The sequence below is a fragment of the Agelaius phoeniceus genome, chromosome 3, assembly GCF_051311805.1.
Source record: "Agelaius phoeniceus isolate bAgePho1 chromosome 3, bAgePho1.hap1, whole genome shotgun sequence".
NCBI lineage: Eukaryota > Metazoa > Chordata > Aves > Passeriformes > Icteridae > Agelaius > Agelaius phoeniceus.
In genome coordinates this window covers 90,427,811-90,445,012 of record NC_135267.1, presented here as the reverse complement: position 1 = coordinate 90,445,012, position 17,202 = coordinate 90,427,811, and the positions used below count along the sequence as shown (strand labels likewise).

Here is a 17,202-nt window from a genome sequence, read left to right as displayed (position 1 = left end):
GCACCATGTTATGGAGCTGTGCAGTAAAGGGACCATACCTCATTCAGTGAGTGCTCCCAGGATGAATCACAGTGACTGCCATCTGCCTGGACATCTAGGATGATATTAGGAATCCAATTTCCTGGAACAATGAAGCTGATGATCACTTTACATTGAATGGACAAGGAAAAAATTAAGTGGGTACGTGAATTGTTTAAGGATAGCTAATTCTCCTTCTTGTCCTGACAGAATTTCTATTATTCCTTAAGAAAAAGAGAATTGTAGAGGGGCTTTCTGAATGAATTATTTGTATTTCTAATAACTGCATATTTGGAAAATATTAATCTATTTAGTGTGTTTGTTCTCTCTGAGTATTTTTGGAAAGACATGCTCTTTTCTTCCTGCACAAAGAGCACAACAGCAACTGCAGCACTGGCTGCAATTTCTCAACCAGTGCAGTTGTGCTGCTCAGAGACAGGGCATCATGAAATGTAGAAAAGGTTATTCAAGATCTCTTTTGGTAATGATGGTAAAAGCCTCTCCCCAGACTGGATGGTACAAGAAATTTGTCAAGCTTGAATGTACCTTTTGCTGGAAACTCCCAAAGCAAGGGTTAAATTTCAGGTATAAAAGCACCTGTGCCTTGGCCTTGTTGTCACTCTAGCTTGGACTAAGGACCTGCAGCTTTAGCAAAGTGAGAAAAATAGGTTTTTGTATAGCAGCAAAAGTAAGATTTTTCTCCAAGGGTTGCTGAGAACTGCAGTCTGGCCCTGTCAGCAGCTGGAGTGACAGTGTGGGTTCACTCTGCACTATCCAACAACTGCCCTGTGTGGAGGCCTAGGAAAGAGTGAGCCCCCTGACAGGCTTCCAGTCTTTGGTTTTGCATCTCAGAGAGTGTTCTGAGTCTGCTGTGGAGCTGGTGATATGGGATTGTGTTTGAATTCATTTAAGGAGGAGTCAATCTCTGTGGTCTTTAATTTACATGACTATTAAGATTTTGGTTAACTCCATTTATCTGTGATATTCTTATCCTTACCTTTCTTACTTGTTCTGCTGGCATGATCTAGTGCAGCCTTTCTGAGTTTCTGAACATACTGTAAAATTCCTGTTAGTGGTACCCGTTCGTCATTTTCATACGCCGTGATAAAAACTGATGGATAGCACTGAGATTAAAAACCAAAACCAGTTAAACACTTGACAACTGGTCTTTCTCAAACAGTAACACATTTTTCTCTTACTATACAACTTGTTAGGGTTTATTTAAGAACTCATCTATTTCATAATTACTTAGTGTTTTCTAAGAGTTTTATCACTCTAACTGCAAAAAGTATTTTGGTCTGAAAAATGACTTCACAGTTACGCATAATGCACTTGCAAAAGGTCATAAAAACATCCTCTTCCCACTGATAAAGGCCTGATGCCTGTCTGCTTGCTGATGATTGCAAAAAAAGAAGAAAGGGAGTAATAATCATGTAATAGTTTACCTTAGAACAATAGTTGGAAGTTTATTTTTGCAATCTTTCTGCCAAGAAGTTGGTTTTTAAATAGTAAGAATTTTACTTATGGTAGCTGTGCAACCCAGCTAACACATTGTCAAATAAAGAGAGATTTCCCTTGAGATGACAAAGTCAAAGCTATAGGTCCTTTTCCCTTTAAGTGTTTGTTTTAATACCTCTAGAAAGGTATTAAATCAGTGGAAAATACCCCCACCTCCACTGGAAAATACCTCAGGTGGAGGTAGTTTCCATCAGTGGAAAATACCTCCAGTGGAAACCTCCTTCCTCCTGTGTGTGCAAAAAATCCAGTAAAACACAGTAGAATGTCAAAACTCCCCCACAAAAGAAGGCATTTTGCATGTTGATATTTGCTACACAATAATCTATTACTTCCTAAGTCCTAAAACAAAAGCAAGTTTAGAAATTCATATCATTTAGGAGAAGGCATTGGGTTAATTTCAGTAGTCACTCGTGACTCCAACTATTGCTAAGATTATTACTGAAATAATTTATATTGGAGTTTTTTAAAAAAAAACAGTGATCTACTTCTGGTTTTCTTATAAACCACTACACTTTATGCCTGAAGTATTCTGCACAGAAAGCATAGTTTTACCTGTGGCTTAATATTCTGGTATGGGCAATAGCTTTTGATATACTTCATACATTTTTCATCTTCTAATGGATTTCCCCATTCTTCTTGTTCCTCAATTGTCAGTGGGAGATGAGTTTTCATCATTGTATTTAGAACATCTATGAAAGGAGCCTTAGAAGTCATTAAAAAAAAAAAAAAGTTGGCAAATAGGACAGAGGACCTTGAATATCTGAGTCAAGATGTTCTCAAACAAATGAGGAGAGTGAGCTTTGAACTGGAATGTTTCCAATTCTGAAAGTGGTACAGTAACAGAGATAGCACAGTATAATGTTATAATGTGTACAAGGTCTGCAGCAGCTCACCTGTAAAACCATAGCTCTGAGCAGGGCTGGGTCAGTGTTGCACAGGGCTCCAGCGAGAACTCCCCCAGCACTGGCAGCTGCCAGGGCTGTGTGCTTGGGCTGAGAAAATCCCACTTGGTGCAGCAGCGTGATGCAAGCCCTGAGGTCATGGAGACCTTTGAGTTTATTATGCTGACATCCATCTCTGTGCCAGCTAAGGCCCTGCTCTCCTCCACCCCTGAAATTTAATGCAATTCAAGTTGGAGTCTCTTCAGAAAACATTACATGGCATAGCTTCAGAAAACCAAGGAACAGCAGCAGCCACAGAGTGGCACATCACAGTTTGCTTTCCCAATTAATTCTTCTCCATTTTTGCCTTTACCCTTCTTTATGGCTAAAAGAGAAAACATGAAGGCAAAATAAATCCAGTCATGATGACTGGTGAAAATACTAACTGTAGAAGGGCACATGTGCTTGTGTCCTGGAATCTACAGGAAAAGCAACACTTTAGGAAATGACATTTTCATTGTAGGCAATACAAAATCAGATAATATTATCTTTTTATACAGGAAACTACAAAAATATTTCAAATACTTCCATTACTAACACTATTACTTATTAAAAACAGTAGAATAGTATTTCTGAGCTCCACACCAGACTCTCAGGAATTGTCTTCCACTTAGCTTAAATTCTGAGACTCTTAGAAAGTTGGGTTTGGGTTTTTTTCCTCCCCTAATCTGTGAATTTCAAATGCTACTTGAAATGTTATGTTTTGTAGTACAGAATTATAAAAATAATTTATACCTCTTTCTATGCAACCACAATTTTGGTTCTAAGCCACCTGAGGCTTCTTCTTCTGGTTTCAAGTTTCAAATGGATTATTTGATTTGATTGATGCCATCTTTGGATGACAAATCCATCTTCATGTAGGACTGACCTGCATCTTAAGATTCTTAGTGGGGTGTGAGGAAGAACAGCACAATGCTTGCCACTGAGTACAGCAGACTGAATATATTTGCTGAATTTGTTTTGGGGCTGGTATTTCCAACAATTATTCATTCCTCCCCTTGCCTCCCCTCCCTAAAGTGATTCTTTTGTTATCTTCCCTAGCTACTGAGAAAAATTTGAAGCCTGTTGTGCACTGCAGTTTGATAAAACTGGTAGATTTGTAGCTAAACTGGAGACAGATGATTTAGCCAATAAAAGAATAAGGGCTGCAGGTTAAATGCTAAGTTGTTGCTGTGGAATGTAAATCGCTTTCAGAAGACACAGACTGAGCATTAGCACACAATGCTCTCAGAAGGAGAGGGAGATAACATGTCATGGCAATTTGAGCATCTAACCAAATTTTTTCTTGAGCAAAGATGAGACAAGAAGTAATGAGACTTGAAAAGATTAAAAGGTACATACAGCCATCATGTAGATTTAGGAAACCTAAAATGTAGTGTGCTTTTGTGGTTTTTTTCCCTGAGGTAAATTTAAAAACTACCTAAATAAAAAAATCTAAGAAAATATGAATAATTAGGTATAGGTACACAAAAAAAAAAAAAAAGGTGCATCTTCAGTTGTACATGAACAAGTACCTGTGTATCCTGCAAAACAGAATCTTATTTCCATTTTATATTTGACTTACCTAACATGGCAATATGCTAATATCCAACCCTCTTCAATTAACATCAGCTTCTCTTCTTTAAAGCTCATGTTCAAATCTATGCCATAAGCTCCATATACATGAACTAGAAGTGGTCTCCTGTGTAGTTCTTTAGAATTCTTATTATGAAAAACTGTAATTGGCACCAAAGTTTCATCCTGGAAAAGAAGGAGTAGTTTTACAATAAGGGACATTGCAGAAATCTCAATGACACATGGCAATGAAAACTTCAATTATTTATTTTAAAATGTGGTTTTTTGATTACAGTAATTTTTTTTCACTTACAGTGTACAAAGCACTCTTGAAAAATAAAGCCTGAGACTGAACCTCTGCTGTGTGGGCTTACAGATGCAGAGTATAAATTCATTTAAGTGCAACACCTGAGGAGTTTTTAAAATACCAAAGTACCCAAGTCTTCCTTCCCCCTTTAACACCAAGAATATATGTTATTATCAATAGAGTTTACCACTTACCACAGTACAAACTCTTTATTAACATCTCCAAATTTTTAAACTCAGGCTGTTAAAACTTTCCTTTCTTGATCTGCACTGTGCAGCTGGTTGTGGGGTGTTCTTTTCAACAGCTGGCACCTTTTTCATTTATCATGTGGAGTACAATACCATTACATCAACTAGCAATTCTCACTTATACTAAGCTTCTTGACTCATCGTGTGCTGTTATCTCCTGTGGAATACCCAGGTTAATGGAAAAAAAAAATCACGACTCTTTCTTGTTCTTCTCTGTAGCACTGAAGAAAACACCCACTGTTTAATAACTATAGCACCAACTGCTCTTTACATTTTTTAATCTCTGTTCCCTGCCAAATGCACTTTCTTTAAATGGGTGGGGAGGAAGGAAAGAATAAAAGGAATGGGAAAAAGACTGAAAAATCTTACCTTGCTTTTAGCTAGTAAACGTGTAGTGTGACAATTTGTAATAATTGGTACCTCTTGCACAGCTTGCTCAATGAGATTATTTTCTTTAAATGAATATGCAAAACGCTTAGGGGGGTGTACTGGGGAGGAGAGCTGAAAATAGCAGGTGCTGGTGCTATGTTCAGGATGAGATTCCAATTCAAATTCACAGGCCCACGTAGGTAGCTGAGAAAACATGGCATTTCAAGTGAGACCCTTACACTGCTTCTGTAAATTTTGCTTAATATGTCCTTCAGAGTAAAAGGCTTTGGATATTAACTAATTATCTTAGTTTGTATGTAGCACTAATTATCTTAGTTTGTGTGTAGCTTTGGATATTAACTAATTATCTTAGTTTGTATGTATGTATTTCATTTAAATCCAGTAACAAAACAGTCAAGAAGTGAAAGACTGGTGAACTTTTCCCCCAAAACCATTAGATAAAGTTGGACAATGAATTAAAAACAAAAAATAAATTCAAATTCAGTTCAAAATGGGTATTAGTGCAGACTTTTTAAAAGAAAACATTTGAAATTATTCTGCATCAGTTTTATTTTTTAGATCCTATTTTTCCTTGCATTTCCAGTTCTACTTCAACACGTTATACAGCCAAGTCCATGTCAGCTATTATGCTTTTACTGTGAGTTAGCTCAGTAATGCTAAGCCACTGAAAACCCCTGCCTCTTAACTTTGTTCCTAGTGCCAGCCATTGTGAAGAACAAAACCTTTTCCTGGCACATTCACCCTCAGATACTTACTGTTATTATATTTAAGGTTTTTAACTCTGCTAAGAATGAAAGAAATCAAGATTCATTCTTTGAGAGCAGCAGGGACATAGCCAAACCCTCTGCCAGACCATTACTTACTTGGGTTAGGTTGCTAGAGGCTTCTGAAAAGGCAGCAGAAGTCCAAGTTCTCCTGAGTAACTACAGGCCCTTTCTGAATAAATAAACTATGGCCATTTTAAAAAATTGAAGATTTTGGAGACCATACAGTGTACTTTGTCAAAAACCTTTTTCTGTAGCAGTTTTATAGAGTGCAGCATTGGCAGCTTGTTGCAATAAACTTGTGAGTTGTTCAGACTGTTATTTTTCAGGAAAACAAATCAATTAAATATTTCACCTGAATGATGTTCAGAAATTGGATTTGGCTTAAGTCACTTTGTTTTTAATCCACAGGTATTTAATAACTAGAGAATGGAAGCAAATCCTTTGCACCAATTGTACTGCAATATCAACTCTTCCCATTTATTATGGGACAGTGTCCATACTTGTTTTCTGAACAAGTATGATTTCCAATTTCTTTCTCCTGTGGGAGGGGCCTTGCTTACACCAATGAGTGTAGGCAAAAAAAGGCTCAGTAAAACTAAGTAGAGCATTTAGGGAACTAAGTCCTGTTTACATTAGGAATCAGCTGTATTGTCAAGAGCTTGACTGTAATCTGTTGAAGAAAGAAGTGGCTCACAGGATAGCTGCTCTTTAACTTTCTAAATGCTGCAATAAGCCACCACATCAAATCCTGAAGAACAGCCACAGGTAGTACAATTAGTCATAATGATGAAATTGCCAGTATTAATAGTTTCTAAACTGCTTTTTGCTTTTGGAATTTATCTTTGCTTTCAGTATGTTATGCCAAAAAAAAAAAAAAAAGAAGCTGGAAAAATATTATGCTGCTTAAACCAAGCTAAAACATACCTTTATTGACTGAACTGAATGTGAAACAAAAGAAATCACATTTAAGTAAAGATGACCAGCGTTCTTCAGGAACATAATACAGTCATCACTGAACATCTCAAAGTCTACTAGCTTGGTTTTCCTTTCCAGTGCATAAACTAACTGCCAGTTCTCCTTGCCACTGGAAGCTACTGGTGCCTTCATCAACTATAAAAAAAACAAAACCAAACAACCTTGTATTACTAAAATGTAATAAGAGTTACAAATGAGAGGTACAGACTTATAGGCGATCTCATACATTTTTCTTGCAAAAAAATACTTATTTGTATTTGGGGTGTTTGACTGTCTAAAACTGGAGATTTTTAAACTCCCTTTACTTAGGCAAAATGGAAGAACAATGCAGTAACATTTGGAGAAGACAAAGTCTCAAAGATTACTCTACAGAAGACTGTAATGCAAAAAGCGCCTTCAGTGTGGCCAGCACAGTTGTAGGTGGGTATGATTACACAAAGTGAGATCACCAACTTTTGATACAGGGGAAAAGACTGTTGAAGCATAGAAACTTCTTGCTGCTGTCAAAGGAGTTAGGATCAAACTGGCCTCCTACAGGTGAGACTCCATGCAGCACTATCAGTCTTTTTAATCCATGCAGTTCTCTCTCTTAATTTATTTCAGTAAGCTATGATGAACAGAATTCAAAGCCAACCTTACTATTTCTATACGAACTACAATAGGCATCTAAATTAATCCTATGAATGTAATTATCAGTCAAGATTGCCTTATATTCTGCAGGTTCTCCATATGTAGTAAGAATGTACAACTGGTCCTTCCTGTGCTCAATGTGGTAAATGAGGCCCGTGGTTCGTGCTTGTACAAGAGCAGGTGACTCAAAGGGATGTCTGCAGTCAACCAGCCAAACTTCTGAGGTTGTCTTGCTGTTGCTGTTGATAGTGAGAAAACGCCTGTCTTTTGTGCAATAAAGGTCTACAAAGAATCTGTAGGGAATCATTGAAAAAAAAGAAAAGAAAAACTTAAATTGTATCAGTATTTTAAAATACATCAGTTGTTTCAGAATCATGGGCTTCCATCTTCAAGGTAAGAAACAACATTTCTGTAAGCAGACCGGAGAAATTTCAGGCTACTTGGCTCCCAGACCCACTTCTGCTGCACTTACCCTGGTATTTAAAACCCTTCAATCTTGTGTGTGAAACCTGAAATCTGCAAGGAAAGCAATTTAGTTGTTGCCCAACTAAATCCAGGTTTTTGTATTATTGAGCTAGACTGGAAGCTTGTTTATGCATACAGGCTTTAAAATTCGGGCAAAATGTAGAACTTTTTATTGAGCTTGTAACCCTATTTAAAATAAAAAAGTAGTAATGGATAGTTAAAATAAGGAATGACATCATGTGAGAACAGCAATAACAAAAGTAAGAGCTATTAAAATAATAAATTGATAAAATGTCTATGTGCTACTGACCTGACTGTCAAATGAAGCAAATAAGACAAAAAGTACTACTTAAAAAGAAAAAAAGCACAGAGGCTTATATGAGGCAAGAAGGACAGTGTTGAAGTGATAAAACTGGAAACTGGAAAATTTGGAACTAAGAAACTAGGAACTGCATACTGGATTTAAATCTGTCTGAAATCTAGAAACAGAAAGCAGACTGATAACCAGTGCCTGGATGCTAATAGTAGAGAAGTTCAGGCTGAAATTCAGATTAAAATTTCAGTGAGTCATCCAAATTAAGTGGAATGTCACATCTTGGATCAGAACAGTCTCTTTGCCATTTTGAACCCTTAAGACTGGATGTCTCTAATAGCAAAATTGTCCAACACGAAGATCCAGATTCCATCAAGAAAATGTTGGGTTGAGTACCATAATCTGCATCACACAGATCAGATACATGATTGCAATGATGATCTCTCTAGGATTCAGAGTATTTGACTGGTGAAGAAAAATATGCTTTAGATAGTATTTTCAGTGCCTTTAATTATTTGCAGGTGGAGGATCTCAAATTTTTTGGTACTATTATTTTTTTCTAATTGCACCCTCTTGACATCTTTAGGACAGGCACACACTGGGAGAGCTAAAGTCTGCAAGAAAAATCAGCCTCCTGCCTGTCTAATATCCATGAATTTGGCAAGAATGTGGCACTGCATTCAGCAGAGATTCCAAGAGTTCAGCTCTGCTGATCCTGCCTCTAAGAGGGTTGAGCTGAAATGCATGTCACACTTCTCCCCAAGGATTATGACCTTGATATTACATTTTTTTTTTCTTTGTAGCTTTAAAAAAAAAGTCAATAAATTTTCAGCTTCTAAAAAAAGATTTGATTGCAACTAGAAGAGCTGGTGAGATGCAGAACAGAAGTGCTCAATGGCAATACAAAAGAATGTCTTGCCATCTCCGATGAAGGAGTTCAGCTATGAGCTGCAATAGCACATGAACCTTTAGAGTAAGTTTCTAGTAGATCTACTGTAATGACTGTGACCTTCAGAATTATGCCAACAGTTTCCCTGTGGGGAAGTGCCAGGTCAGTGCAACTTGATTTTCCAAAACGATGCATCAAATGCAGCTGGAAAAAAAGATCTTATTTATTCCATCTCCGTTGCAGATTTTTTTGTTTTCTTTTTTTTCTGATGAAAGTATAATAGGCATTTCTTTACTGAATATGTAACTTGAATTAAGAATAATAACAAATATTTATGCAATGCTGTATAAATATACCATGTGCTACAATGCTGAAAAGCTAGTTCTGTGCTCAATTTAGCAAAGAGCCTTCTTGTCTTCCTAAACCACTGCTTAAAGAAAGGTTATTGAGAGGGTATTCAGTCAACAATAGTTCTGTCTCTTGGAATGTTGTAATGATTTTGCTCATCCATTACCCAGAGCAAGGATTAGCCTGAACTTATGTATTTTTTTTAAAAGATCAGACATCAATAGCAGAGAAAACAAAATGAAGTCCACGGTCTGATTTACCTGTATGAAACTGTCACACATTCATTAAAGGACACCCTGACCCGAGAGTGACCTTGACATTTATAAACTCAGCTGAACTCATGAGGTAAGAGAGGAAAGTTTAATCTCTGTTGATCACATATCAAAAGGAGAACAGAGCACATTCTCAGGCTGCATAAGGCACTACTGACCACAGAACACAAAAATGAATTTTACTATTTGAAATATAATATGGAACATTTTGTTTTCCAAACCAGCTATATTTTACATATAAAATACTCTAAAATATGTAAAGGACTTGTTGTATTTTACGTATGCATTACCTTGCATCTTGTTCTGTATAAACTAACTTAGTACGTTTCTGGTAAGTGAAAGTGGTCATGAATACATTCTGGCATTTAAGGTTCTTCTGAGCTGTGTAATACAAAACATCATTTGCAGCCCATTCTGGAAAAAAAGACAAATGCATATCAAATTCAGAGAGAAGATAATATTACTGACAGAAGATGGGACTTCCATGGACCCTGGACCCAGTGCTGAAAAAGGTGGGTTGCAGGTGGTATGGAACTGAGGACAGCACTTCTGCATCCTGTGGGCACTGAGGTAAGAGCCAAAAGGTTTTTCCATGAATTTTTTCTTTGAATACCACAGAACAAGAATCTCATAATGCATTGAAAAAAAAGCAAAAAAAAAAGCAGAGGTCAACGTTGCAGGGCCCAGTAATAGGAAGCTGTTGACCCTGTGTGGGTTCTGGAGGTAATAGGAAAATAGGAGACGTGGCCGTTTAAAACAGCAGAGAAAAAGGTTTACATGAAGTCAGCAAGATAATAAAGACATCATAAGCTCTGCACTGCTGCATGTGACTGCACACAAGCCATTTAGAGAAAAGAGATGATGCATGTGCCCCATGGGTACTGCTGAGATAAAAATTCTCCAGTTTTCTATGCTTGTGTATGTGTTCACCAACATAGAAAGGCATAAATACAGGAACCTTGTTATTCTGAAGTTATTCTGACTGATCCAGCCACATTCCTGCCATCTCTGCTGCTCCTACAGCCAACAGAATGATGTTTAACACATGTGCTTTTAAAAGCTGCTGTATGTGTCTTATGCATAAATACTGATTTTCAGTACAAACCCCGAGGAATTCATAACACCAAATAACACAAACACTTTGCTTTCTGAACAGCAATGTGGCTCCAAAGTGCACAGGTAGCTGAGGATCCACTATGAAGACAGGCCTTTGGAGGGCAAATCTAGACTTTTCTATAGCCTAGCCTACAGAAAAATCAAGGTGTAAATTTTCAGGAGCTTTTGTCTGTCTCCTTGCTATTTTATATCACTCAATACAAGCCCATAAACTTTGCAAGGGGTTTTAAGACCTAATTCTTTTGCTCATGACTGAGGCATCTCTGTGCTTCATTGCACTACTGCTGTACCTCACTAACACCTGACTTAGCTTTACACACACCTTGCCTTACCTTTACTTTTTACGGAGTTTACCATTCTGTTAGTCATCTTTTGTACTTTCATTATCTGTCACACCTATCTAGGCAACAGGATGTTGGTCTTTTAACTGCCCTGATTCTTCTGGATCAACCTAGATAGACGTTCAAATCAAGTATGTTGATTTTGCATGTTTATTTTTCAACAGGTATTATAATCTTCAGTGTGGAAACACATCACTAAATTCTTGCTACTCCTCATTTTTTTAACAAGGAAGTTTTACATAGAGTTTTAGTTTGTTGCTCTGCCCAGGCAAATTGCTTACTGCACTAGATATACCTGATGACATCTAGCAATATAATCCAAAATACAGGATGTGGAACACTGTGTACATACTATTATACTCTTTTTGCTATATTCTTTACAGGCTATAAAAAAAAGAATGTTTTCCCATTCACTTCCATTTCCTCTGCTTCTTTTAACAGCAATGTAAAGCTCTGTAATCTATTCCGAAAGAATTGATTCAAGGCCTGGCTGACTTCACTGGGCTCTGAGGTGTGACCCACATTGTGGATTCCAGTTGAAATTCCAGCCAATACTCACTGGTAGGAAGTACTTCCACACTTTTCAAACGGAGCTAACTGTCTACAGCTACCAGTGACTTCAGCTGTAGCTGCAAGGGTTTACCAACTAGAACATCCCTCAAAACCATCTTTATATGACAAACTGTCACATGACTATATTTTGAATATAGCATATTGGATTCAATGGAAAAAATTATGACTGTTGTAATGTGTATAAATGCTTTTGCAATGAAGGACAAATTGTATTCAGGAAGCAGTCCCTTTCATCCATATCAGACAGCCTGTATGTGCCTGTAATCATGCAGCATTAAAGAAACCATAAGAAAAAAAATCAACATTTATAAGGATTAAATGTTGCTTTCATTTATTAAAAAAAATTTATTATCTTTAAACTAAGAAAAATGTTGTGTTGAAAGCTTGTGTGATCCACAGGATATTTAAAAACGACTTACCAAAGCTAAATACACTTGGAATTACTTTTTCCACTACAGGAAGATCACCAAGTTTCATAATAGTGCAGGTTGCCTCTTCAGAATTTTCACTTTTTAAGCTGATGGCCATGTATCTCTGATCTGGTGAAATTCTGATGCGTTGAATAAAGGCATCAGAAAAACCAAGATCTTCAACACTGAATAAAATCTTAGCATTTCCTTCACCTATTACATAAGAAAAAGAGATAGCAAAAAATCCTATAATTACACCACTGTCAAAATGAATGGTGATTTTTAATGTCTGTATTTAACAAATCTGTCTCCAATATTCACAAACATTCTACTGGAATTTATCAGCAACAAATACCTGTCTTGCAAGATATCTGCAAATGCATTTTGTAAAAATAAACAAAAAATTACAGTTCCAAAGAAAAAAGTCCTGTAGTTATTACTAAAAATATTTCAAAAGTGTAGATCTTGGCTTCTAATAAACATATTGAATTTTAAAGCTCAGATAGCTAAAGCATGGTTGTTTCTAATAAATAAAATTAAAAATTCTTTCACCCCCCCTCAGAAATACAAAAGCATGGATGTTCTTTTCCTTTCTTCAAAATGTTAAGTTAGGGCTCTGCAAAGAAATGTCTTATCTCTTTCCTCTCCAACAACTTTCCTTAGTATCAATATATACTGTTCTCTAAGTCTCTTTACCTCACCTTTTCAGATTCAGGATTCTAAAATTATTACTCTAGTACAGAATTGTATAAAAGTATTTTTAGTTAAGAAACAGACAAGTTAAACATTAATGCAAGAAAAGAACACTAAGTGATACATGTATACCTTTTTAAAGAATCCTACCATATTAGGAAGAGAAATCCCTTACCATCATCTGCTTTTGCAATAAATATGCAGCCATTCTCTTCAAAGTACACATTCTCTCCAAACCTTATCTGTTCAATATAAAGAAAAATATTTCAAGTCCATCATACTATTTCCTTTGAATCCCTATATAGTAATTCTTCTGTACAGCAGAAGTGTAACAAATGTAACAAATGACAGAACATATATTCCATACTGAAGAAGGAATTGCACACATCAGAAAGGTTTTTTCAGTTAGGATACTGAATCTACCTCTACCTGGTCTAAATTTCACAGAAGGCTCAGGTCACCTGCAACTGCTCTTGTAACTTACAATGTTGTGTATTCTTTATCCAAAAGTCAGATGATTATTTTATCTTTACTTGCTTTTGCCTATGGAGAAATGCTTTTGCCTATGGAGAAATTAAGATAAATTCACTGTCATAACAAGTATAAGCTGTTCTAAACACAAACTGTTACTATGCACAGTTATTAAAATATTCAAAATTTCTACTGTAAAAAAATGAGTAAACTAGCATTTTATAGCAGGAACAGCTTCACTGTCTTTTATTGTAGTCAGTGATGGGAAATGTTTGTATTGTTTGCCACTTACCCTTGGGCTTCTTGAATTGAGTGTATACATGTTGTGCAATTCTTCCAGTTTTTCTTTGATCCTCTTTGTCATAGCTTCGTATATTGGTGAAATGTTATTCCATTTTTTTTGCTCTGATTTCAGAAGGCTCTTGGGCAAAAGGTTTGAAGTTACTCTGGATGTGTTTTGCTTCCTTTTGGAAAGGACTTTTTTTCCTTCCTGCTAAGTAAGGAAAGACAACAATGGCTACAAGCCAGCACTCTGCACACCAATCTGACTATATTGAGGTATATCCCCTGAGCCACAGGCCCAAAACCACCTTTGTGTTATTACAAAAGTATATGACAGTAAAAAAAAAAACAAAAAACAAACAGTAGTTGGTATGTGTTTTATTTTAACTCTTCCTGATCTTTTGGGGAGGCACTGTCAAATGTGCTTTACTTAACACATTGAGGTCTTCTCTTCAAAATTTAGGATACTATTAATATATGCTCTTAATTGATTATAAGTAAATATGTTTGTTCCTGTTCTAGAACTAGGTTTTAGTTTTTATGGAATTCTATTATTTTTCCTTCTTCACAGCTTTCTTTCATAATGTCCTGTCTTTAGAGTGTAACTTCTCGTTTCCTTTCCTAGACAACAGCATCCACACCTCTGTCCCTGTACCTCAGGGTCCCAGCAGCTCATTCAGGATTTGTTCCACCTCCTCAGAAGTGTTAATATAAATGTTCATAAGGTGCAGAATGAAGTGAACTGATATGGGTTCCACAACAATTTTAACAGGAATAAGTTTAAGGATCTGGTTTTCCAGGAAATGTGAGATTACTGCTACCTCACTGCCAACAAGCTGTCCTCTATTGTAAAAATGTTAAAAGCATGTTAAAACTGCTAGAACAATGCTACCTCCTCTTGCATGCTGTGAAATCTCACTTGATCAAGTAGTAAGCTTCACAATTTATATTAATTACACTACCTAATACTGCACAGATCATACAAAGTAGCATTTTATAACATTCAAGGTATGATTTGAATGTGTCTAAGCTTAAAAAGCAGCCTGTGCTTCATATCCTGTCCCCATTTTCCATTAAGGAATGTTGGTTTGTTCCTAGTTTGTCTTCAGAGACACGTAAGAACCAAATGTGAATGTTCCAAGTAGACTCTGAAGGGAAACCATCTGCTCCAGTAACCAAACTCCCTATGAACATAAAGCACATCATTGCTGAGAGCTGAGAGTGTCTGTCACTGGCTCAGACCAGTCCTCCCTGTCACCTGGCACAAGGCAAAGAAATTGTGAAGGCTCTTAGAGAAGCTCTAGAGCAAGTGAGTGACTGGTCAGGAGAAACAAAATGCTGGATACCAAAGGTGAACCACCTCACCCCCAGTCACTGCAAAACTGTTGTAAGACAACACCATGCCCCAAAAACAATGCAACCAAATAAAACCTCACAGTGGCCATAAATGGATACTTAGGAAAGCATAATAATGGGACAAGACACATGATTTTCCCCAGCCTTAAGCAATTTTAGCTCAGGAATTTCCTAACCTGAATATGGTTTCTGGATATTCAAAACGTCTCTCTCATACATGACATATCTATATCTCATATATGTCTTCCCTTACACCTATGTAAAATTTTAGCATCCACAACTTATTTTGACAAGTTCCACACTTTATGAATCTTTTGATGATTGCCCTCCTTTTGTTTTCAGCAATACTCATTGTATTCATTTGGAAATATTATACACAGCTGGTGGTCACAGTGTAGGGATGTATTAAGAGGTACAGTACACCTCCCTGCCTGGGGAAAATCCAGCAATCTTGAAAGATTTTCAGGATAGCAGAGGATCTCAGTGACAATTAGTGTGCAAACACTTGCTCCAAAGCAAACAGGCACAGCCTCCTTTCAGGTGAAAACCATGTTTGCATCCTGGGACCAGTGACACAGAGCAGCATTTGTAACAATTGTGTAAGTGAAGGTCCACTGAATAAACTGAACACACATTCTCATCCCTCCAGACCTCCTGTGCTCTCCTTGAAACATTCGCTTACATTTGCAACACAGATTTAGGAACTCTTTACTTCAGGGTGACAAATAAAAGAGTTACAACAAGACCACCTTTGTGTCACCTCTAAAGAAACACTGTCAATTTGAAACAATTTTAGGACAACCATGCACCCATCAGAAAACATGTTTAAGGATCAAATAAACCAAAACAAGCATCTTTTTAAACAATACTTATGCATATAAATAAGTTTCTAGGCTGTCATACTGCAGTAAATTTTATAATACCTCTAGCGAAATCTGTATTAGAGACACTGAGACAGAAGACCTAAAATTATTTCAGACTGTTTTCTGACTCTGTGCATGAGAGTTACTGCCATCTAATTACACAATATTTATTTACAGAAATCGATGCGAGTACCTTTTAAAATATAGTTTAGAACATGTGAGCATCATGTTGTATTTTAATATGATGGAAACCATGGCCTTACTGGTCAACACAGAAAAGTCAAGTGTTTTTTGAGACAGCTCACAGTCTGGTAAAATCAGTTTGGTCACTTTGCCTCTACACTAGCTGATCTCTCCCTGCAGTTTTCTCCTGATACTTTACCTGAATCTTTATGTCAAAACAGCATAGGAAAGCTGAACAATGGTACATGTCCTTAAACATAACTGATATCCTGAACTTTATTCCTCTGCTTAAAATCCTCTGGGAAATATATATTTCTTCAACATGTGAAAAGTATGACTTGGATCCCTTATAGATGTGCCAAGGTAGTTGATGGTATTAGGTCTGTATTTAACAGCATACCTTGCAGGAAAAGAATCTGCATGGCAGGATGCTTCCAGGTGGTGCAGTCCTGTGGGTGCATGTGCTTTTTGAACAGCCCAGGATGTGGCACTTTTTTGGTCCAATTTTACTGAAAGGACACACTGTTTGAGGAGGGTTATGCTTGGAGTAGTACTTGGCACTGAAGCTCAGCCCTTGGAGAAGATTCCGCAGTGCAGTGCAGCACATTCTAGCCTTCATTTCGTGAAAAATTCTGAAAATCCCGAACTGCCGATCATTTACACTGTGCGTGTGAAATATACATAAAGTAAACAGCAGATGTAAATATACATACATACAGAGGAAATAGACACAGCGTAAACTTCCTCTTCCAAAGAAATGTGATTGATTCACTAGGTAAATCAAATGAGAAGAAAATAATTAAGACTTAGTCTGTTTGTTTACAACTGGCACCCACATTTTAACCTGAACATTCCGGGCGGCCCAAAGTTTAACTCCAATGAAACTATGAGGAGAAGGGGAGCTGCAACCGCGCACGTCCAAACGCTGAAGGACAAAACACTGGGAAAGTTTGGAGAAGTCGTCCCCCCTCAGTTCCCCATCATGTAACACCAAACCCACGCTCTCTCCCGAGGCTCCCTGGGCAGCAGCAGCTGAGCCCCGTTCGCAGGAGCACTGCAGGGGACGGGCCCCACGCGTCCGGCCGGACCCGGCACGGGCCCGCTCCCCGCCGGCGCTGCCCGTCCGCTCGCGGCCCGCGCAAGGACTCGCCGTGGCGCTGCCGTCGCTCCCGCCGTTCTCGCTGGGCCGGGGCTGCCCGGGATCACACACCGGCCGGGCGGGCGGCAGCGCTCCCGGGGGCGCTGCCCGTCACTAAGATGGCGGCAGGGCGCTTCAGCA

At 37.6% G+C, this 17,202-nt stretch overlaps 1 protein-coding gene across 6 annotated transcripts in view; it reads right to left on the bottom strand.

Annotated features, from left to right (window-relative positions):
- The window catches only part of PREPL (prolyl endopeptidase like), a 21,423-nt gene extending 4,221 nt beyond the window's left edge, over positions 1-17,202 (bottom strand). The window contains exons 1-14 of one of the 6 annotated variants that reach the window (XM_077175838.1): positions 17,074-17,202; positions 16,324-16,585; positions 13,532-13,732; positions 12,944-13,010; positions 12,085-12,288; positions 9,926-10,049; positions 7,425-7,641; positions 6,668-6,853; positions 4,956-5,159; positions 4,042-4,217; positions 2,430-2,646; positions 2,089-2,238; positions 1,016-1,142; positions 39-121 (exon numbers count right to left, since the gene is read on the bottom strand). In XM_077175838.1, the coding sequence (XP_077031953.1) occupies positions 39-121; positions 1,016-1,142; positions 2,089-2,238; positions 2,430-2,646; positions 4,042-4,217; positions 4,956-5,159; positions 6,668-6,853; positions 7,425-7,641; positions 9,926-10,049; positions 12,085-12,288; positions 12,944-13,010; positions 13,532-13,732; positions 16,324-16,542 (2,175 nt within the window). In that variant the 5' untranslated portion in view covers positions 16,543-16,585; positions 17,074-17,202. Of the gene's footprint in view, positions 1-38; positions 122-1,015; positions 1,143-2,088; positions 2,239-2,429; positions 2,647-4,041; positions 4,218-4,955; positions 5,160-6,667; positions 6,854-7,424; positions 7,642-9,925; positions 10,050-12,084; positions 12,289-12,943; positions 13,011-13,531; positions 13,733-16,323; positions 16,990-17,073 lie in introns of those variants that run through there. The other 5 variants (XM_077175835.1, XM_077175837.1, XM_054630316.2 and 2 more) reach the window with 5 other exon arrangements.